Source organism: Argentina anserina, chromosome 7 (genome assembly GCF_933775445.1).
Source record: "Argentina anserina chromosome 7, drPotAnse1.1, whole genome shotgun sequence".
Classification (NCBI taxonomy): Eukaryota; Viridiplantae; Streptophyta; class Magnoliopsida; order Rosales; family Rosaceae; genus Argentina; species Argentina anserina.
This window is the reverse complement of record NC_065878.1, coordinates 21,891,457-21,913,896: the sequence shown is the minus strand read 5'-3', so window position 1 is coordinate 21,913,896 and position 22,440 is coordinate 21,891,457. Positions and strand designations below refer to the sequence as shown.

At 38.9% G+C, this 22,440-nt stretch overlaps 4 protein-coding genes and 1 pseudogene across 4 annotated transcripts; 2 read left to right on the top strand and 3 right to left on the bottom strand.

The window, feature by feature from the left end:
* Nucleotides 1–1,563: 1,563 nt before the first annotated feature.
* On the bottom strand, nucleotides 1,564–3,069 carry LOC126803820 (3-ketoacyl-CoA synthase 5-like). The gene has a single exon (XM_050531550.1). It carries the CDS (start codon nucleotides 3,067–3,069, stop codon nucleotides 1,564–1,566), a length of 1,506 nt encoding a protein of 501 aa, XP_050387507.1.
* A 5,033-nt stretch (nucleotides 3,070–8,102) lies between these two features.
* LOC126804128 (alpha-L-fucosidase 1-like) lies at nucleotides 8,103–9,990 on the top strand. The gene is made up of 3 exons (XM_050531904.1): nucleotides 8,103–8,702; nucleotides 8,787–9,026; nucleotides 9,265–9,990. Exons 1-3 carry the CDS (start codon nucleotides 8,161–8,163, stop codon nucleotides 9,944–9,946), a joined length of 1,464 nt encoding a protein of 487 aa, XP_050387861.1. The 5' UTR covers nucleotides 8,103–8,160; the 3' UTR covers nucleotides 9,947–9,990.
* A 778-nt stretch (nucleotides 9,991–10,768) lies between these two features.
* LOC126804127 (alpha-L-fucosidase 1-like) lies at nucleotides 10,769–12,730 on the top strand. Its single transcript, XM_050531903.1, has 3 exons — nucleotides 10,769–11,327; nucleotides 11,415–11,654; nucleotides 11,887–12,730. The coding sequence occupies exons 1-3, from the start codon at nucleotides 10,783–10,785 to the stop codon at nucleotides 12,566–12,568; spliced, it is 1,467 nt and encodes a 488-aa protein (XP_050387860.1). The 5' UTR covers nucleotides 10,769–10,782; the 3' UTR covers nucleotides 12,569–12,730.
* A 407-nt stretch (nucleotides 12,731–13,137) lies between these two features.
* Nucleotides 13,138–15,605, bottom strand: LOC126804125 (cytochrome P450 704C1-like). The gene is made up of 6 exons (XM_050531902.1): nucleotides 15,236–15,605; nucleotides 14,925–15,140; nucleotides 14,291–14,581; nucleotides 13,868–14,194; nucleotides 13,550–13,753; nucleotides 13,138–13,462 (listed from the first exon to the last, which is right to left on the bottom strand). The coding sequence occupies exons 1-6, from the start codon at nucleotides 15,524–15,526 to the stop codon at nucleotides 13,280–13,282; spliced, it is 1,512 nt and encodes a 503-aa protein (XP_050387859.1). The 5' UTR covers nucleotides 15,527–15,605; the 3' UTR covers nucleotides 13,138–13,279.
* A 2,583-nt stretch (nucleotides 15,606–18,188) lies between these two features.
* LOC126804162 (cytochrome P450 704C1-like) lies at nucleotides 18,189–19,336 on the bottom strand (annotated as a pseudogene).
* Nucleotides 19,337–22,440: the final 3,104 nt, after the last annotated feature.

Here is a 22,440-nt window from a genome sequence, read left to right as displayed (position 1 = left end):
TCATCCATTTTGGAAACCCCAACAATAAGGCAAGCTCAGCTACTTGGTAGTTTTGACTTTTGACGGTGATCCGGCAACAGTGGTTACTCCGGCGGTGGCGGTGGCGGTGGCTACTGCAGCGGTGCTTTAACCGCAATTGTATTCTTCCGATCGAGTTCGATCGTCGACATATAGTTGTGTATATATGATCATCCTCTTTTAAGAATGATACAGTCAGTAGGTTAACACTATCCTATGTTTGTCAAACTCGTCTTAGAGAGAAGACAAAGGTCACAAAGCTCCGTATATATATGCTATCAGAGGCACAAAGTGATGTGCATGCATGTGAAGGTTTACGGGAGCTTCATATATGCATGCCCTAAAACTATAATGATTTTGAATGATTGCAGCATATTAAGATCGATGAAGATGATGGAACGTCATGTCATCATTTGGCTTCCCTAACATCCATCAAATCCCTGCATTGTCTTTCTGCAACATCATCAATTACAGCATTTGGATTCTTTAGTATCCAGAGCTATGGTTCTTTGAGAGAGAACAATGACTACCTGCTTTATCCAGAGCTATGGTTCTTTGACCGACTGATCGACTAACTAGCTACAATTATCTACTACATATTGCTATATTACATAGTTATAGTAAATCGAACTTTATTTGATGGCTAAAATGATAAATCTTTTTTTTAATAGAGTAATCTATCCCTTATTTATTGAAATCAAAAATAAAGGAGGGGGACAAAAAAATCTAACCTCTTATGTCTCATAAACTCTAACAAAGAAAATAAACAAAAACTCAATCCGACATGTGTATACTTACAAATGCAAAACTATATATATAAAAACTCATAGCAAATAGCAAACTCTCAGCCAAAAAACTCTTAATTAAATGACGGGATGAAACTGGTAGCATTGGTAGACAGTTGTGAGATATCAAGAATAGAGAATAGACATATTCTGATGCCTCTTGTAAGAATGAAAAGAATGCAGAGTAGACTCTGAATAATTTCAAAAAATAACGTTGGGATTCCAACACATTAAAAATCTTACATTCGAAACACACCAGATTCCTAGAGATCAAAATAAATCAAATTAGATTTACCAAAGTCGACGTTTAGGTTTTGGAAACGCTGAAACACCAACATCATTAAACACTTCATCAAATGTACCCCAAGACGAGAATGAATGAGAAAATAAAAGACAAACTGATCTCCATAAAGCCAAAATGAGAATTCAATTGCACAAAAGTTTGGTCAATGGAGTCAGCATTATTCGCCCGACCCGAACCCTTATTGCCTTGTTGGCTTGGTTCATATACACAACCTAGCTATAACATCTAAGATGATACATAAGATAACTCATTGCCTTTGCGACTTTCCGAATTGCGCACACATTTTATCGATAACAAGTGACACCTTAATATAATGGAAAAATGGTGAGTACCTACAAAACCATAATAACCAAATCATTGTAAAACCAAATCAACCGATACTGGCGGATTGATCAGACGCCTAACAGAAAAACCGAACGGAACGGAATTTGCTACATTTGGCCCCTAATTAGCTCCTTAATCATGGGCTCCAATTGGATATCGATGAATGCAATCGGCCCACGGGCCTTTCTTGGACTCACCCTCAATGTGCCTTATACACTTCCAAACCAAACTCGTACACTTTGGCCCAGTTCCCATCCCCAGCTGCCAAACCTTGTCACCTTTCTTCACTCTCTCTTTTCCCTCCAAGTATGCCAATTCATACCACAGCGCAGAAGCCGACTGGTTCCCAAACCTGTGCAACGTCATCATAGCAGCCTCCATTTCTCTATCTCCAAGCTTCAACCCTTTTCCGATTTCCCTGATCACCGGTCTCCCGGAAGCCGGCAGACAAAAGTGCTCTATCACACTCTTGAAATTCGGAACGTAAATCTCCGCAGACTTGTTCAAGAATCTCTTCCTGATTATCGAGACGCCGTGCCAGAATTTCTCTGACAATGGGAGGATCGATGCCCCCAAAATGGTGATGTTTGCCCGGAGCGTCTCGCCGGCGACTTGTAGCAGATCACGTTTGATGGTGACCCCGAGTTTTCCTTCGGAATCTTCTTCACGAATGGTGGAGAGGTAAGCTCTGTCGTCGTAGGCTTTCTGTGTTCGGAGAGTTCTGAAGAGCTCGTACTTTGGACATGTGGATGTTTGGTTTTTGTTTGTGAGCAATATGGCGGCGCTGCCCATTCTGAAGAGGCAGTTGAGGATGAGCTTGGGCTTTTCGTGGCCGGCGTACCAACCTGTTGAGAGAATCTCTGTGCTAAGAACGACGGCGTTTGAGTTTTTGTGAATTTGAAGGAGGTTTTGGGCCAGATCAATGCCCAAAGCGCCTGCACTGCAGCCCATTCCGGAGAGGTTGAAGCTCTTGGTGTCAGTTTTCATGGAGTAGTGGTTAATAACAATGGAGGTCAGTGAAGGAATGGGATTGAAGCCGCTGCAGTTTACTACTAAGATGTCAATGTCATGAGGGGAGAGCTTGGTTTTGGCTAAAAGGTCATCCATGATGGGAAAGAGGACCATATGGACTTCTTTGATGTATTCATTGTGGTGGGTTTTGGGAGGAATGTGGTGCAAGGCTGGAGGGAGATATGTCTCTTGGCTTTGACCCGAAGAAGCGAGGATGTTGGCCATGAAGGCTACGCTTTCACTGTTGAAACCTTCAATCTGGGAGGTGTTCTTGAGGAACTTGGAGAAGGGGACTTTGCAGGAGCTTGGTGGTTTTAGACATGAGAAGTCTACCAAGTAGACTTTATGAGTCTTTTTGGAGAGGTAAGGCTTGATGACAAAGAAGATGGTAAAGCAAGAGAGGTTGATGAAGTGGAAAATGGGTGGCCTTTTTTGGAGAAGAAACAAGGCTTCAAGGGATGTCACAAGTATGAGCACCAAAATTCCTAGACGTTGGGAGAGGGTTGCAAGAATCTGCTTTGATAAAAATGTGGAAGGGGTGGTGGAGTTGATGAGGCTTTGCTCTGAAACCACGGGTGCCATTGGAGATAAGAGAGGAAGAGCAAAGATTTTGTTGGGTTGAGGCATAGTTCTAAGGTGCAAATGGCTAGGGTATATATGAAGAGGTGTAATAGCTAGCCCATTTGTAGTTGGCAGGTGAGACTCACTGCATAGCAATAATAACATGAACAACATATATCAATGGCCACGCTTCATGTACAGAGAGAGCTAGTCAAAGTCTCTTTCACCATGTGTCAGAGAAATTTAAAGTTTACAAGAATTTGTGCTAGAGTAGGCATTAATATGTTTTGGATTGGTTTGGTTTTGGAGATTTGACAATGCAAACCCCTATAATTAAAGTGGTCTCTAGATTGTGTTGTAGATATCAAGATGTATTGGTGTGTGTTCTTGAATGCTAACATCTGATTTATTTTGTGGAGCTTTGTTACTTGCAGATTAGCTGCTGCATTGACAATATGGTGTTCCCCAGGCACAGTTGTTTGAATTTCAAGTTCATCTGCACAGCAGCAGTGTATTCATGGCGTACGAATTTTTTTTTTCTTACATCCATCTCAATGAGATTTGAACGTGTAGGCTCCAGGTTAATAATTATTCCAGACAACCAACAGGCCACGGCTCACCGGAACACTACGAAATACCACTCATTGCAGGCCAAAAGTGGAAGAAGCCAACCATCAATGGAGGAGGAATTGAGGCAGCAAAAATGTGATAAATCAGATGATAGATCGATTGTCTATCATGATAAGATATGGTGCATACTTCTGGTTCATCATGTATTTGCAGATCGATTGTCTATCATGATAAGATATGGTGCATACTTCTGGTTCATCATGTATTTGCATTAATGTGGTTTCTGTGATCACTTGAAGACTTGGCAAAACATATGGTAACTTACCACCTCTTGGCAAGTAGCAAGAGCTGTGAGGAAGTACCAACTCCCCAAACCACAATCAAATTAGTGAAGAAAATGCCTAGTGGATGGGAATGGTCCTCTGGTTGGGATGCAAAGATTTATTTCTCTTGCATGGGTTTGACCGATTTGGTCATATCTTTGGTGTTTGTGGTTGCATCTCATTGATTTCATGTATAGCTAGTACTGCTATGTTCCTTGATTCTGTAAAGGAAAATGAAAAATATACTTGACTACAACAATGCCACTAGACCTTTCAGAACTACAGAATCAACTGGAGCACTATTACCCTGAATCACTGATCCTACCAAACGTAGACAACAAAACTATTTATCATATGCCACTAGTTTATTTTCTGTTTATTTTCAATTTTAGCTAATACCTGTGTACTATTTATCATATGCAAGTTTGAGTTGATATACTGGCTTATCTATGAATTAACTCTAGTTCTATATAGAATTATCGATACATTAATGTACTGTAGAAGAATCGAAGAGGGCTAATATTTTGGCAATGTTCTGCAGTTCAGAATCTCCTACTGCTGGGCTGTTCCAGCTCCTGGTTAATAGGCTGGCCTCGTAGATGTCCATTACTCCATACCACAGGTATCCCTAGTTCCCTGCAATTGATTCTTCGAATTCCTTTTATTTTCCCTCTTTATGTTTTCTGCAATCTGATAATGACTAGTCACAGTAGCTCTTAATTCACTGCCTCAAACTGAAATTGGGCTATTTAGCACATCAAGTTCTATTATGAGCAATCATCAATGACAGTAGAAGTCCTATTCCTATATTGGAACCAAAGCATCACCCTCCTTTATTTTACATATGGATTGAAGTACATATATAGATTGGTTAGATGAACTGGTAAATGCTAAAAACCAGATTCAAGGGTCGGTTAATCACGGTTCAGATAGAACACTATTTGTTACGACCTCGAAATTTCGAGTATGAAACTCGAATTCCAAGTCATGAAAAATTCTAAAACAATCTCAATAAATCAAAATCATCTCATCGTTACAGCGTATCATTACTGAGTTCATAGTACAACTCAGTCGAATGGATTATTACAAAACCAATTTAAAATTCAAACATTATTTCAAATGGAAATGTAAAAATCTTCAAAATCTTCAACACAAAATAAATGAAGAAACTTCCAAGTCTTCAGAGTAGTCCGTCAATTCTGCTAATCCACACATGCAGAACTATCCCTTACACCATCGAATAGGTGCACCGGGATTGTAACACAAACCCGGTAAGCTTTGCAGCTCTTATGAGTAAAACAATAATATAGCTCATGTATAAATGTTAAGGAAAAATCAAGAAAACATTTAATTATAAATATACTCATGAGTTAATGGACGGCCCATCTGGTTGTTCAATAATATCTGAAAATATAAGTGCTCATGAGAGATCGAGCAACCCCTCTGTTTACCCAAATACATTTTATAATACGGGTACTCATGAGCGCTAGTACTCATTTGTTACCCCTCATGTTAGTACGCCGCCTGACATTGGGCAACCACTTGCTACCCAATATCCAAAAATATGGGTACTCATAAACCGGTAACCCATCTGTTACCTCTCATGCCAGTACACCGGCATACAGACTAGAGCTCTAACTGTATCGTAACTGTCGCCCGGCCAATGCTAGGTTCCGACATGCCAACACGTCCGAAGACAACAAAACGTTTTAACATAACTCAAGTTAAAACCACGTACAAAACAATCATCACATGATATTGTACAAATTAAAGTGACATGCTCAAATAAATAAATATCAACGCTATAATGAACTTATTCGCAAACGGAAATTATGACAGTATATAATATAACAAACCATATATATGTACCTATTTTACCAATTATACACATACACAATCCACTATATCATATACATATCATAGTTCATTCTTTTTAATTAAGTGCAATTATGAATCTCCGCAAGATAGATTCATCACTGTGAGATTTTACTCACCTTATTTTCATGAGCGTAATTTTCGAAAGCAAATCCTTACTTGTTTTGTCGAGCACCTAGATTGCATAAGATGTGATTAGAAACGTTGCATAAAACCTTAAATGCCGAAACAATATTAATGTTTACTGTTCAACAATTTTGGTTTTTACGAAATTATTGTTCATGTATATACTATTCACATATTACTGTATAAATACATATTATTTACGTATTCATGTATGAGTACATATTATTTACGTATTTCTGTATGAGTACATACTATTTACGTATTCATATATAGCCATGTACTATTTCATCGTAAATACTGTTTTAGTAAATATTAATTACCAATTTACCCTTAAGAAAATATTTTTACAATTACTGTACGTAAGATAATTTTATATTCACCGTACGTAAAATAATTTTACATTTACTGTACGTAAATTACTTTTTACATTCACCGTACAGAAATCACTTTTTACAAAATTAATGTTTGAAAATCGCTTTTCACGTGCCACCTCCGGCGACCGCGCATGGCGCTCACGCGCCTCTCCATAGTGGCAGAGCGTGGAGCTCACGCGCCGCTCGAACCGGCGCGTGCCCAAAACCCCTCCTTTTCTTCCCTTCTTCCCCTCCATTGCCCAAGGCCGCCTCCTGCACCCCTCACATTCCCTCACGCGCTGCCTAAGGCGGCGGTATTCTCTCCACCACCTCCTCCTCCGATCCTTCACCAAATCGCCACAAAATCAACAACAATTCATCACAATCAATCAAATTGATTAACCCTTACCTAATTCGAGCCGTAAAACTACCAAAGTGTCGCAGGAGGAACTTGAGCTGCCGGCGGAGTCGAGTTTGAGTAGAGGCGAGGCGAGGCGACGCACGAATTCGATCTCCAATCTTGTCGTAGGTGGCACCGGGGGTGAGGATCGGCTTCGAGATGCTATCCTCCGAGCGCTTGCGTCGCTGGAGACGAGGATTTGGACGGCGTCGAGTTGTAGATCGACGGAGGAGCTTGGATGTGGCAAACGGCGGCGAGGGAGGACACGTCCTGCTCAGGGTTTGTTGCGGTCGGGCTTGCGGAGGTCGTGGGAGTGGCGGTGAGAGCCACGGAGGCCGGAAGTGTTTGGATCGCCGAAGGCGATTTGAGAGATGGAGAGTCGGAGAGAGAGAGAGAGAGAGAGAGAGAGAGAGAGAGAGGCGGGTGAGGGTTTTCCGAAAATGGAAACCCTAATCCCAAATTTCCCTTTTTATACCCTCTTTTAAAATCGGAAACTAACTTCCGTCGTTAATAACTTTCACGTACGACGTCCGATTAGAACGTGTGACGTGTCCACGAACTCGTATCGACGAGCTCTACAACTTTCGTGAAGGAAGTTTGCGGAAACGAGTGACTGAGTAAAAGTCGATTCTCGTGTCGCGGAAACGTAACGTTTTTCCAATTTAGATTTCCGACGACTGTTCCGTTTTCGATTTGACAACGTCGCGAAGCGAAACAAAAGCTGTTTAATAATTTTACAAACTTATTAATTTCTAAGAATTAAAATAAATTGTTTCCGAAAAATCGGGTCATTACACTATCCTCTATATTTTATTTGACATGTGATTTGTCTTCATATTTAATATGATCCTCTAAACCAACATTACTATTTCTTTAACGGCCCTGGTTAGCAATCAGACGAAGGCAACAACAATCAGTGAATTATTGCTTTATAGTTCATGTTCAATGAAATTTAAGAATATAGTGAACCACACAAGACTCCATTGAAAAAGTTTGATTTTAATTAGTATCAACACTATCTTCTCTGCCTCTTGTCTTTGGCCTGCACAGTTTAGAGAATATTTCTTACATGGCTCTATTGTTTGTCCCTCACCTAGGAATACTTCTGTACGATGACCATCCAGAGAGAGAATCTTATTATTGTCTTTGCCTCTGGTTTAAATTTGTTCCAGTTCAGAGAATCTTGATCTCATTCATTTTTTAAGTAATTGGTCCGAAACTAGATTTACTTGAAGGATACTTCAATGTAATTATATTAGGGTTTCACAGTTCAGATTAAACCAAACAAGGTTAATTAAACTGATCGGTTTCTTGGGGGTCTTCAGGACTTCTTTAATCTACAGAAAACTCCATAAGGGAGGGAACCATAATAATAATCCAATAAGGTTATAGCTATTCTGAGTTTTGATAAAATACCAAACATGTCCGCAAATTCAGTTTTCCAAAGTCCTATATATCATTAATCTTGAAATTATAGACAGACAGCAAAGACAGCTTAAGCATAGGAATTATGGTTAAACAGTGGTGCTCTTTGTTCATAATCACATTCCTTGAACTATGCACATTTACCTTCTCTAGGCTTGAGCAAGTAACAACACCACCCTTGCCACTTCTACCACTTCCTACATATCACCAACTGAAATGGCAACAAAGGGAGACAATAATGTTCCTCCATTTTGGGGTGAACACATTCACTGGCCTTGAGCGTGGCACCGGGCATGAAAACCCAGCCATATTCAACCCGGTTGCGCTTGACGCGAGCCAATGGGTTAGTGTAGCAGAAGATGCAGGCATATCCCTAATGATACTTACTGCAAAGCACCATGATGGCTTTTGCTTGTGGCCTTCTAAGTACACTGACCATACTGTTGAAGGTAGTCCTTGGAAAAATGGCCATGGTGATGTTGTTCAGGAGCTGGTTGATGCGGCTAAATCTCGTGGGGTTGATGTCGGGCTCTATCTCTCACCCTGGGATAGACATGATCGCAGATATGGCTTGGAGAAAGCGTATAACGAATACTACTTGGCTCAGTTACAAGAGCTACTCAGTAGGTAATTTATAATTGGCACTACTTGAAGTGATCTACCTCGCATTATTATTCAACTGTTGACATCTAATTTGCTCTTTCTTGACAGATATGGGAGTTTAAGAGAGATTTGGTTTGATGGATTCAAAGGTGAACATGCACCAAACATGTCCTATTATTTTACAGATTGGTTCTCTATGGTGAAGGAGTTGCAGAGTTCCATTAACATATTTTCTGATGCTGGTCCGGATGTGAGATGGGTTGGAAATGAGGATGGATTTGCCGGGGAAACATGCTGGTCCACTATCAACCGGACCTCGTTATCAATTGGGAATGCAAGCATTGAGGAGTAAGTAACCCAGTAATGTTAGTTTAATATACAGTGTTCCGTGATATTTGAGGGTGAATACTTGTCCAAAATGTATATGTTTATCTCCAAACAAAGTTAAAACTCATGCTTTCAAGTTCTCCAAACAAAGTTAAAACTCATGCTTTCAAGTTTTGGAAGATGTGATATAGAAAATTGGCAGACATCTATGTTATATGGTCCATGTATCAAATTATTGATGCCTTCTAAATGCATGCAGTTATCTCAACAAAGGTGATCCAAAAGGAACAGATTGGCTGCCAGCAGAGAGCGATGTTTCAATCCGAAAAGGATGGTTTTGGCATAGTTCAGAGTCACCTAAGAAGCTTAGCCAGCTACTTAAAATTTACTATAATTCAGTAGGACGAAATTCTGTGTTACTACTCAATGTGCCACCTAATTCGGCAGGGGTCATATCCGAAGTAGATGTCGAACGACTCCGAGAATTCAGAACTGCAGTCGACACCATATTTTCTTCCAATGTAGCAGAGAAATGCTCCATCGAGGTGAGTAGCCAAAGAGGGGGTACCGGAGGAGGTTTTGGACCTGAAAATGTGCTGGACAGTGACCATTTGTGGACATATTGGGCTCCAAGGGATGGTGACAAAAAGGACCACTGGATAGAATTCCGAGCAGATGAAGGAATGAGGTTCAATGTGATCAGGATTCAAGAGGCAATTGGTCTTGGTCAGAGGATCAAACAGCACGAAATCTGTGTCGATGGTAAAGTAGTAGCTAATGGAACCACAGTGGGTTACAAGAGGCTTCACAGACTTGAAGAGGGAGTAGTCCATGGCCAAACTGTAAGAATCAGAATTCAAGAATCAAGAGGTAACCTTCCTTTAATTTCATCCGTTGGTCTGCATTTTGATCCCTATTGGCACCCAGAGAAAGGTGTATGATATTTAATATTTTGATTCCCGTGAATAAAAGATGCTAGCACCACTTCTATTTGTTTCTGCACTATTGGCACTTTGTGCCAACGAAGGTTAGCCACTATGAAAAGTGAACAATATATGATTGCGTCTATGCTAGATGGCATGTAAACAATATGTAACATCTGGATATAACTTCCCGTTGCCCTTTTCCACTGTTTTGGTAACACTGGCATCAGAAGCAAGGTCATATATGTATAACTCATAAGGAAATTTACGTGATATTTTATTGAATCGGAAACTGTCCTCTTTGGAAAATGTACGTTGAGATCAGACAACTGAGCCACCCAATGGCCAATAGTCATAGTGCAGAAGAAAAGGCAAAGCAACCCGTGAATGACTACCAGAAAAATGAACAACAAAACTTACGTGAAGAAACAGAGAGAATCAAACAAAAAATTTAGTGCCCTAAAGCTAGGTTGGTGTCATCTCACTTTCGCCTTCTCTATTTGTAGAACATAGCCTTAACATTATGCTTTGCCAGCTTTGGTCCCCAGGAAGGTCCCCATTCCCATCTCAAAATGTTCATCAGCTTCCTCTGTTTTGGCTCTTCTCTACCCACAGAAATATCATCCTCATCTTCTTTCATCTTTGCCTGCGAATCCCTAAAGTAGTTTTATATATCTAACCGTGTTTAATGACTTTAATCAGCTTTCCACGTTTCACCAAATCGAAAAAAAATTAATCAAAATTTATGCCTAAGCAAGTAAGCACATGAATGCATGACTGTAATTCCATTGTCGCATAAACAATCATATGTGCCATAATAAGTAGCGTTATGGTGAAGAAAACAAAAGGGCATCATGGCTAAACAGTGGCGCTCTTTGTGCATATTCACATTCCTCCAACTCTGCACATTCACCATCTCAAGGCTTGAGCAAGTCCCAACACCACCATTGCCCATTCTACCTCTTCCGACATATTCCCAGCTCAAATGGCAACAGAGGGAGCTCATAATGTTCCTCCATTTCGGAGTGAACACCTTCACCGACTCCGAATGGGGCACCGGCCGTGAAAGTCCGGCTATTTTCAACCCGTCCGGCTTTGACGCCAACCAGTGGGTCAAAACAGCTTCTGATGCAGGCATATCACTAATGATACTCACTGCAAAGCACCATGATGGGTTTTGCTTGTGGCCTTCCAAGTACACTGACCACTCTGTTGGGAGTAGTCCTTGGAGAAGTGGCCAGGGTGATGTTGTTCAAGAGTTGGTCAATGCCGCCACCGCACGTGGCGGCATTGACGTAGGGCTTTATCTGTCGCCGTGGGATAGGCATGACCGGAGATACGGTCATGAGGTCGCATACAATCAGTACTACTTGGCCCAGTTACAAGAACTTCTCAGCAGGTAGATCATAACATTTGCAATTAGTACTTTTTGTTGAAGTAGAAAGATTACAAAACTATTGAGTCACGAATGATGTTTTCCTGTTAGGTATGGGAGTGTAAGAGAAATTTGGTTCGATGGAAATAAGGGTCCGAATGCACCAAACATGTCCTATTACTTTGCAGATTGGTTCTCCATGGTGAGGGAGTTACAGAGCACCATTAACATATTCTCGGATGCTGGTCCGGATGTTAGATGGGTCGGCAATGAGAAAGGCTTCGCCGGAAGCACAAGCTGGTCGACCATTAATCGGAGCTCATTATCGATTGGGAGTGCAAGCATTGAAGGGTAAGTTATAAGACATAACACATAAACCACTCAATCTGTTAGGTTTCTTGTTCTATTGGTATATCACATTATTAGTACTTTTCTGTTTCAGTCGCCATCTAGTAATTGTTAGTTAGATCACATGGCCTAATGTGGATTGTGTAAAGAGGATGGTCACTGATTGATACTAATGAAAACAGAAAATGGCACCTCTAAACCACCACCTAATTCGATTTATTCCAAATAAATGCAGTTATCTCAACACTGGTGATCCAGAGGGAACAGATTGGTTGCCTCCAGAATGCGACGTATCGATAAGAAATGGATGGTTTTGGCACAAATCAGAGTCACCTAAGAAGCTAAGTACATTGCTTGAAATTTACTACAACTCAGTAGGACGAAACTGTGTGCTGCTGCTAAATGTGCCTCCTAATTCGACCGGACTTATATCCCAAGCAGATGTGCAAAGACTCAGAGAATTGAGAGGTGCAATTGACACAATATTTTCTTACAACTTAGCTGAGAAATGCTCCATCAAAGTGAGTAGCCAAAGAGGAGGCAGAGGAGGAGGTTTTGGACCTGCAAATGTGCTAGACAGTGACCATTTGTGGACATATTGGGTTCCAAATGATGGTGACAAAGAGGAGCATTGGATTGAGCTCAAAGCCAGGGATGATGATAAAAGATTAAGGTTCAATGTGGTTAGGATTCAAGAGGCAATTGGACTTGGTCAGAGAATCAAAAGGCATGAAATTTATGTGGATGGTAACAAGGTTGCAAATGGAACTACAGTGGGGTTCAAGAGGCTTCACAGACTTGAAGGGGGAGTAGTCCATGGGCAAATTGTCCGAATTAGAATTAAAGACTCGAAAGGTCTGCCTTTGATTTCTTCCATTGGTCTGCATTTTGACCCCTATTGGCACCCAAGTGATTAGGTACTTTGATATGTAAAGTTAAGGATAAACAAAAAACTGAAACAGCACCATGTTTAACTTTTTATCTTAAAACTTACAATAAACTTTTTTGTGCCCATAATTGACTGGTGCACTCTGTCTGAAATGACTTGTATTCTGTTCTTCAAGCCAGAGACAATAAAAAGAGCATTATATAATATTTCTCTCTGCCCATCTTCAGCTGTTTCTACTGTTTGGTTTCATGTACTATCTATGAGACAAAATTTATCACTGTTTGTCAGACACAAAAGGATCGTTTAAGTAAGTAAAACCTCTTCGGCTTGGAGAAAAAGTTTCATACTTGTTCTTACGTGGTCTATTATGCCAATTAATCGCACTTCAGGTGGTTAATTAGTGAAAATATATACCACTCATGTCACTAATAATGGCCTTCCTCATATAAATATTTTCTATTGGTGCATCAATTTATAAAGAAAGCAGAGATGCTCTGATATGGTTACCATGTAAATTATTTCATTCCAAGTCTTATTCTGAAGTAGTACAAGACTACAAGTATTTATAGCTCAGTACGTGAAAGGTAGATACAAAGATCAAGCACTGCAACTACATTGACGCAGTAGACTTGTCGAATGAAGCAGCTCACTTTAACATAAGGCGCACAAACACTACTAGGTAAATGAATTTACATAGAAAGACCAATGATGCAATATTAAAGCTATGGCCCTTGCATGCTTATACTCTTGGGGAGGCATTCACATAGAGACCTCCATCTATTGGTAAGGTGACCATGGTCTTGTAACTGACAGTTTTTTTCTCATCTGCTAGCTTGAATACATAACTGCCTAAAAGCACAGCAGATAAGATCTTCATCTGCATATAGGCATGTTCCTTTCCTAGACAAATTCTTGGACCGGCCTGCGTGTAATTAGAGAATCTCATCAAAAATCACATTGTATAGAGCTAACAAGGAGTGTTTGAGTGAGTTCATTCTTTTTCTCTTACACTGAAGGCTATGAATTTGCAGGGGCTTTCATCATGGAAAATGCCATTTTCATCCAGCCATCTCTCTGGTCGAAACTCTTCTGCATCATCTCCCCATATAGATGTCATCCTTCCCATTGCATACGGCAGGTAGATCACCATGTCCCCCTTATTGACACTAAATCCATCCGGCCAGGTATCATCAGAAAAACACATCCTTATGTTCTATGAATGGAGGCATCACACAAACAAACTTGTTAAGAAACAGAATGTGCTATTCGAATGCGATAAATACAAGGAATTGTAAGGCTGCAATATAAATTGAGTGTATTTGTTTACCATTGGAACTACAGGATAGAGTCTTAATGTTTCAGTCAAAGCTGCATGGAGATATTGCATTTTGTTAAGGGCCTCATCAGTAAGGCTTGGTTCAAGCTCATCAACACTTGAATTATCTCTCATCAAATTGGTTACTTCTCTAACTTCCATTGCAATCTTTTCTTGTATGTGAGGGTGCTTGCACATCATATAAACAAACCATGAAAGAGAGGTAGCTGTCGTGTCTTGTCCGGCCACAGTAACACAGAGGACTATGTCTCTCAGGTACTTTGGATCAGTATCTTTCAATTCCAAACGCCTTGACACCAAGTCTCTTTTCTTATTCAGCTGCCATTAATCCTCATTACATTAATTATGATAAAGTACCATGTTAACTTCACTCTATAAGCAATAACAAACAGGAGGACAAGGAGGGTAACTCACAGATAGGTTATTTTCTGGATTCTTGATACTTTCAATCTTGCTATTGATTAATTTATACACAAATTGATCAACCACTTCGATATTTTTTTTTAGCTCTGCTTCCTTACCGATGTTTAAGAAGCGTTTGATCTTCCACAACTTATCAAATATCCGATACAGGGCAGCTTCTTGCTGCGATTCAAAAGCATGAGAAAACCGATTACCTTCTTCATCTGTTCCACTCATGCTGTCTAGTTCGATACCTAGTAGAATCTTGATGGTTGAGTCTAAGGTTGCTTTCATAAACAAATCCTTGCAAAGAAAACACAAGATTTATGGTATATCAAATAGATGTAATAAATAAACAACATACGATAAGAAAAACCAAATCAAATGTGACAATTGAAAATTCTGTTTACAGGAATGGTGAAATTTCTCATAAATTGTATTTATCAACAAAAGCTAGCCCTACATGAAATTTTTTTTAGTTGAGGTGGTGATGAAGTCACTATTGGCCCTTTCCCTTTCATTTACAAGCAAATGGCTTTTGTTTGAGTAAAACCGAAGTCCTTAATGCATGGGCTTGTATGTTCATTATGTTGTATACTAATACTGCAATATGTGATTAGTAAAACATCGAAACGTTGGTACATACTTGGATCTCTATTGCTTGGTTGCTGGTTGCAGCTTCATAAATTATGCCAGCAAGTTTAACTGCATTGGTTTTGGAAACTGCAGCGCTGAAATCTCTCACTACTTTTGTTGAGAATTCGGCACTCATCATCTTCCTCTGATGCTGCCATTTTTGCCCATCCACTGAAAATATCCCATCGCCCACCACATCTGAAATAATGCTGTATGTATACGAACCCTGCAGCATTTTGGAACTATTACTTAGATCAATGGCACATACGTATAAATTCAACTTCTATATAATTTCACAAGTATATTACACATCATATATACCTTGCCATAATTACAGAAGTTTGTTTTGAGCACATATTCCACATTTGCAGGATCTGCTGTGTAAATCGCTCCTTGGAACAAGTCGAATATCCTGTAAGTTTTGTACTTGCACGCAAGCTCAGTCATGTAATGGTGAATCCTAGGGAAGTAGATAACTTGGTGCACGACAGTTCCGACCACAGGATGGTATCTCTTGTTCTTGTCACGCAATCTTCTGCCATGGTGTCTAGCCACACCTACAGCTAAAACTAACACTAAACTTAATGCTAGTGCAGTAGAAGCAAAATCCATGAGTGTGGATGAAGATTATAGTAGCAGACCGAAAGAAAGGTTTCTGTTTTTGGGGACTTCCCTGTCCATGGGGGGAACTCGGCATTTATCGAACAATAGTGAAGTGGACAGGCCAGACTACACTCCAATAGTGTGTATATATATATATATATCCAGAGTGAAGGTTCACTCTGAAGTTTCAGAGTGAAGTTCCAATTTTGGCACACTTTTCGGTCAAATTTTTTCAGTATAAGTGATTTAATATTTAGGTATGCTATTCAAGATCATCTCTACAAAATTTCATCTAATTCGGACATCGTTAAAGTATTGAAATTAGATTAAATCAATGAATGAATTAAAACTGTTCAACGTAAACCGTTCGTGTAAATCTCAATTTTGAAAGCTCAAATCATTGTCAAATTGGATGAAACTTTATAGAGATGATCTTGAATAGCATATCTAAATATTGAATCACTTATGATGAAAAAATTTGACCGAAAAATGTGCCAAAATTGGAACTTCACTCTGAAATTTCAGAGTGAACTTTCACTTTGGATAGAGACGGTATATAACATTCACTTGGGGCGAAATTATCTACGGCAGATTCCTCAATCCTTATCAGATAAGGTAAAAAATTTGGAGATGAGCAAGCCCAGCTGGTCGATAGCACATTTTGGTCCACCTTGCCATTTGATCGGACCTCATTAGTCATTACCAATTGGGATGCAATAATTGAGGGTAAGGACATACCACTTTTGTTTACATTATCAAGTGTCTCGCTCTCACTCTCTCTCGTTCCAGTTGTTGATAGAATTTCAAGTCTCGCCTTCTAGTCACTTTTAAGTATTAACTAATTAACAAGGCTACTATGATGCAAGGCTAGCTCGTTTGTTGCCACCGACACTTGCATTGACGAATTTATGTCAGATTAGCGTCACCCTAAAACGCTAATTCAGCTACTTGAAATTCCACATGTGTAGTAATTTATACTTATATGGAAAAATATCTGAACTAGTAGATAGAAGAAAAAGCTATGCCTCCTCTGTGACAATGTGCGTTTTGGAAATCCTTTGTGACAACGTAGGGGCTTTTATATGTACAATACATCTGTAAGATTCAAAGAGTGAAGTTAGATATGTCAATTCGCCTACATGTTTCTTTGCCTCTCCTGTTTCTGCATATCTTCTCAGACTTTCCGGAAGCCAAGTACCGAATTCCTCAATGAAGCTCAAACCCTTTGCATTCAAGTTGATCTAACCAGAAACTGTACCAGCTGAATTCTTCCTCCACCATTTAACATTTACAACTGGAGTAGACAATGCACATGCATAAAGCTCATATATGTAATGATTCTTCTGAGTTCTGACCTAACCTATTATCAATATTGCTAAGCAGTTATGATTGCTTTCCAAACATGATACTGTGCTGTGAACACATCTCACCCTCATTACCCAAAACCAAAAAGCACGACTCATCGTGTGGAACTGTGGAATATATATATATATATATATATATATATATAAAGGATACAATTTCTAATCTTTTCTTCTTCCTTCAAATGAAAAATAAAATAAAAACAATGAACCAATTAACTTCTTTATTATCCTATAAAAAAATTAACTTCTCTATTAGTAGAATTGGGTCGGGTTGATCCAGCAGTTAAGGAAGATTGGACTTGGGCCTGTCGGTGCAACTGGCGACGGCGGCAGTGAAGTGAGCAACGTCATGAATGGTCGTCGGCGATCGATAATCGGGTAAGGGTCTGATGAAGCAATGCCATTTTTAATTTCAGAAAATAGTTAAATTCCAAACTGATCTGGTTAGGTATTTTTCTTCTTGTTGTGGTAACGGCAAAAGCAAAGTTCTTGATTGTTTTTCCTAGTATGGTATGGGTCAATGTTTTAAAAAGTTAAGACATACCCTAAGGCGTTTTCTTAAGAGTCTTCAGTCTTAAAACTTGAGCCGCATAAGGCGTAAGCCTTATGTTATAAAAAAATTAGTAGTTAAATGTGTAGATATATAATTATACACATACAAAAATGACAAATATACATAAGAACTTACCAATTTATTGCATTTAGATATAATGAAATTCATAATCCAAACGTTTTAGATATTTTTCATCAAATTAAACACATTATATAAATAAATATAAAAATATACCTAAAAAAATTATTTTCTAAGGCGTAGTAAAATGCGTGAAAAACGTAGTATAAGACGTAAAAGACGTAAGCTTTTTAAGCCTCAGTGCCCAGATCGAAAAACAGAGGCATTATATAAGTAGCCTTAGACTTTTTAAGTCTCAGGTGAGTTTTTTTAAAACATTACTATGGGTATGGAATAAGTGAAGAACATAATTTTTTTTTTCCATTACAGGTATGAACTTGTGCCTAAGAGTTTGGTAAGATCTGGGCGCTGGGTAGTGTGTAAGGAGAAGAAGCAAAATTGCTCTGATATTGATACCATGTAAATTATTTCATTCCAAGTATTATTCTGTAGTAGTACAATTATCTATAGCTCAGTGAAAGGTAGATACAAAGATCAAGCCCTGCAACTACATTGACGCAGTAGACTTGTCGAATGAAGCAGCTCACTTTAACATAAGGCACACGAACACTACTAGGCAAATGAATTTACATAGAAAGACCAGTGATGCAATATTAAAGCTATGGCCCTTGCATGCTTATAATCTTGGGGAGGCATTCACATAGAGACCTCCATCTATTGGTAAGGTGACCATGGTCTTGTAACTGACAGTTTTTTTCTCATCTGCTAGCTTGAACATATAGCTGCCTAAGAGCACAGCAGATAAGATCTTCATCTGTTATAGGCATGTTCCTTTCCTAGACAAATTCTTGGACCGGCCTGGGTGTAATTAGAGAATCTCATCAAAAATCATATTATATAGAGCTAACAAGGAGTGTTTGAGTGAGTTCATTCTTTTTCTCTTACACTGAAGGCTATGAATTTGTTGGGGCTTTCATCCTGGAAAATGCCATTTTCATCCAGCCATCTCTCTGGTCGAAACTCTTCTGCATCAGCTCTCCATAAAGATTGCATCCTTCCCATTGCATAGGGTAGGTATACCACCATGTCCCCCTTTTTGACTATAAATCCATCCGGCCAGGTATCATCAGCAAAACACATCCTATTGTTCTATGAATGTCAACATCATACAAACAGACTTGTTAAGTAGAATATGTTATTCGAATCCGAGAAATGCAAGGAATTGTAAGGCTGCAATGTAAATAAATACACTCAATTTACCGTTGGAACTACAGGATAGAGTCTTAATGTTTCTGTCAAAGCTGCATGGAGATATTGCATTTTTTTAAGGGCTTCTTCAGTAAGGATTGCTGCAACCTCATCAACAGTTAAATTATCTTTCAAATCTATTACTTCTCTAACTTCTTGTGCAATCTTTTCTTGTATGTGAAGTTCCTTGCACATCATATAAACAAACCATGAAAGAGTGCCAGCCGTTGTGTCTTGTCCAGCGACAGTAACACAGAGGACTATGTCTCTCAGGTACTTTGGATTAGTACCATAATTAGAGAAGTTTGTTTTGAGCACATATTCCACATTTGCAGGATCTGCTGTGTAAATTGCACCTTTGAAAAAGTCGAGTATCCTGTAAGTGTTGTACTTGCATGCAAGCTCAGTCATGTAATGGTGTATCCTATGGAAGTAGAGAAGTTGATGCACGACAGTTCCGGCAACCGGATGGTATCTCTTGTTCTTGTCACCCAATTTTCGGCTGCAATGTCTAGCAACAAGTACAGCTGAAACTAACATCAAACTTAATACTGCCGCGATGGAAGTAAAATCCATGACTCTGCTGGAGAAGAATATATATAGTAAGAAATGGAAGAAAGCTTTTCTGTGTGCCGACTTCCCTATCCAACTAATTATCGCAAACTAAGTAAATGTACCTGCATTCGTATTTTCAAAAAAAAAAAAAAGTAAATGTACCTGCATGCATGAGAACTCATCAGAAGCTATATATATATATTGAACAATAATGAAGAGAACAGTACGTCTAGGCTAGCTCCACTCCAAATCTCCAACAGTGCATATAATTGGGACGTACTGATCAATCAGAAAGGGGACATGGTTGGCTAATTCTCCAGCTCACATTTCCTTATCTTTAAGTTTTTTCTAGATTGCGACGACGTACTATTCAGTGAAGCAAGCTTATGATGAGTTTCTTTCCACAATTTCACTCTGTTCATGAGTTGATGCAAGTGTATCATAAATGGGCACACTAGCTCATGGTCACGTCTTAAAAATTATATTTTATCATAATTTTAGTGAATAACTTCATAAATAAATAACAACATTGTTTAATGAATATATATTTATTATTTAAAAAAAGAAAATTGTTTTTTTTCTTTATTGAAATAATATACTACAATATTCAACTCAAATTAAACTTATATTTTTTAAGTGTAATAACTTCTTAAATATAAAACAACACTACCGATATAAAAATAATATTTTTAATGAACTAACAAACAATAATCACTTATTAAAACTAATAATTTTTTACTAAATTACAAATAAAAGCGACAAATTGTAATCATTTAAAATATAACAAATAATTTCCAACTTTGTTTCAGGAAATAAGTATAACTAAAAATACATGGAAATGACTATTATTTGGATATATTGACTTATACACCGAATAATCATGAGTACTAGCATTTTTTAACCATTCAATATAATTTATGAAATTTTTTTTTTTGAAACTTAGCGATTTATATTGAAAGAAACTAGGCCGATAACATTAGATGGGGGAGACTCATACCAACAATAAGAAACTCAAATTAATTAAGTTTTTATGTAATTTTAATTTTTATGAAATAAGATAAATAATAATTAAATGATAATATAAAAATTAAAAAAAACATAACACGTTAAAAAAAATATATTATATTGTAACACACTTGAGATATCAAATCGATGAATATTATTAATTTATTATGTCACAATATAATGTAGGGGCTACAAATAGCTATATGAGTCGGAGATGGCTAACAGTTCATGGATCTCCTCTTTCATTTTTTATCAATATTTTTCATGTGCCCATGCTCTGCTTACCCGATAACTCAAACGGTGCTCTGAAAGCAGCAAATGGCGCTGGTCCAGTACCGGCCCATGCCAGATACAGACACATGTTTTTTTTTCGTTTTTTTTAAAGGAAATTTCCTTAAACCATTCATGAGACGTAGTTATTCTTTGCTTATCGAAAACAGTATGCACGAATGCTATCCAAGTGATAATCGACCGGGCAGGAACGACTTGGGTGTATCAGCTAAACTTTGACACAAAAAGGGTGTGTCCAATCTAGCTAAAGAGTTCTGAGTTCAGATCGAGTTCAATTCAAGAGTTAGAAGTTCAGAGCATACATAGACATGTTTCGGGGCATGATGAGATCTTCACTAGTAGTATAGCAAAAATTACTGCGATATCGATCAATGCTACAGCAGCGGTGACAATGGAGAACTAATCCATGACAACAGAAGGAGCTAGCACTTGTCTTTCTAGATTCACAAGGTGGCCCGTGGTCCACTATCTAATCGAACCTCATCACCAATATTAAGAACTGATCGAGAAGAATCCGAATATGACCACACAATACCTTAGGTTTGCACTTTGCAACTATTCAATTTGCCGACACTGCTTACATGCGTCTTGTTTTTTTTTTTTTGGGAATGAAGCAAATTTATTTGACATCAAGCCACTAAGAGCAGAACGTTTAACGATCACAAGGGCTCAACGATCACAATGATCATACAAATAGTGACAAGCCTCCCATAACAAGCGCTACCTACTAGGTAACGTTTATTAAAACTAAAACGCAATACATGGTCGAGACTCACCATACACACTCACCAACTCATCAGAATAAATGAGCATTATTAAAGAAAAATAAAAAATAAAAACTATGGACCAAAATACAAAGCCCAACTAAGAAACTTTAGCAACAAGAAACTAGAGCCGCCAGCCTTGTTGCACCACCCCACCAAAGTCATCACCGTTGACCCACAAAACTTGATGCTGCCGGAAACAACCACCGCGTCATGGACACCAAGCTTCACTGTCCATGAATCGATGAAGCAATCAAGCAACGTCACTATCCTTGAACTCGCTCTGTCGTCCTCCCTACAAACCCCCCCCCCCCCCCCCCCAAGACAACCCAAACCCAAATCAAATCAAGAAGATCTGATTCATGTCGGATCAGTTTTGGTCAGATCTGAGACGCCTTCATGTTCCTGCAACCTCCACGCTTGCACCACCGTGCGCAACAAGAAAACAACGATCCATGGAGCACTAGAAGCAAGATGACCATGGATTCCCCTCTCTCAAGCACTATCTCAACCCGAAAAGGCCCTCCTTTCACCGCCGCCGGACAGGGAAGCTATCTTTGGTTTTTCGCTCAGGCGGCTAGGAGAGAGAGAGAGAGAGAGAGAGAGAGAGAGAGAAAAAAAAACCCTAGCCTAATTAGCACAAGATAACCAAGCTTACGTGCGACTTGTTCGACTCAAGCTCTACTAATAATTGTTATTCACCCAGTCGAACACATTCCAATTAGAGTAGATGGTACAAACTCAAGCTCTTTTTTTTTGGACAAGACAAGCTCAAGCTCTACTTCACATCTATTGAGCATCCAAATGTCACGGCCAAAAACCGACCTACTGTACATTAGGTGGTGGGACTTTCTTTCGTTCACTAGGCACCTAACTTTGTTCCGTACAGCCTTCAAGCTTTGGATGTATATCTCACAAGTTCTATAGAACAGCAAGGATTTGTATTACAAAAATGGTGCATTCATGCCCAACAACCTATTCTGAAGTGATGGCTGTGATGTTATTAGTATAATTTAAAGCAATATTTTTATTATACGGAGAATAATAATTTCTAGCTCCATTTCT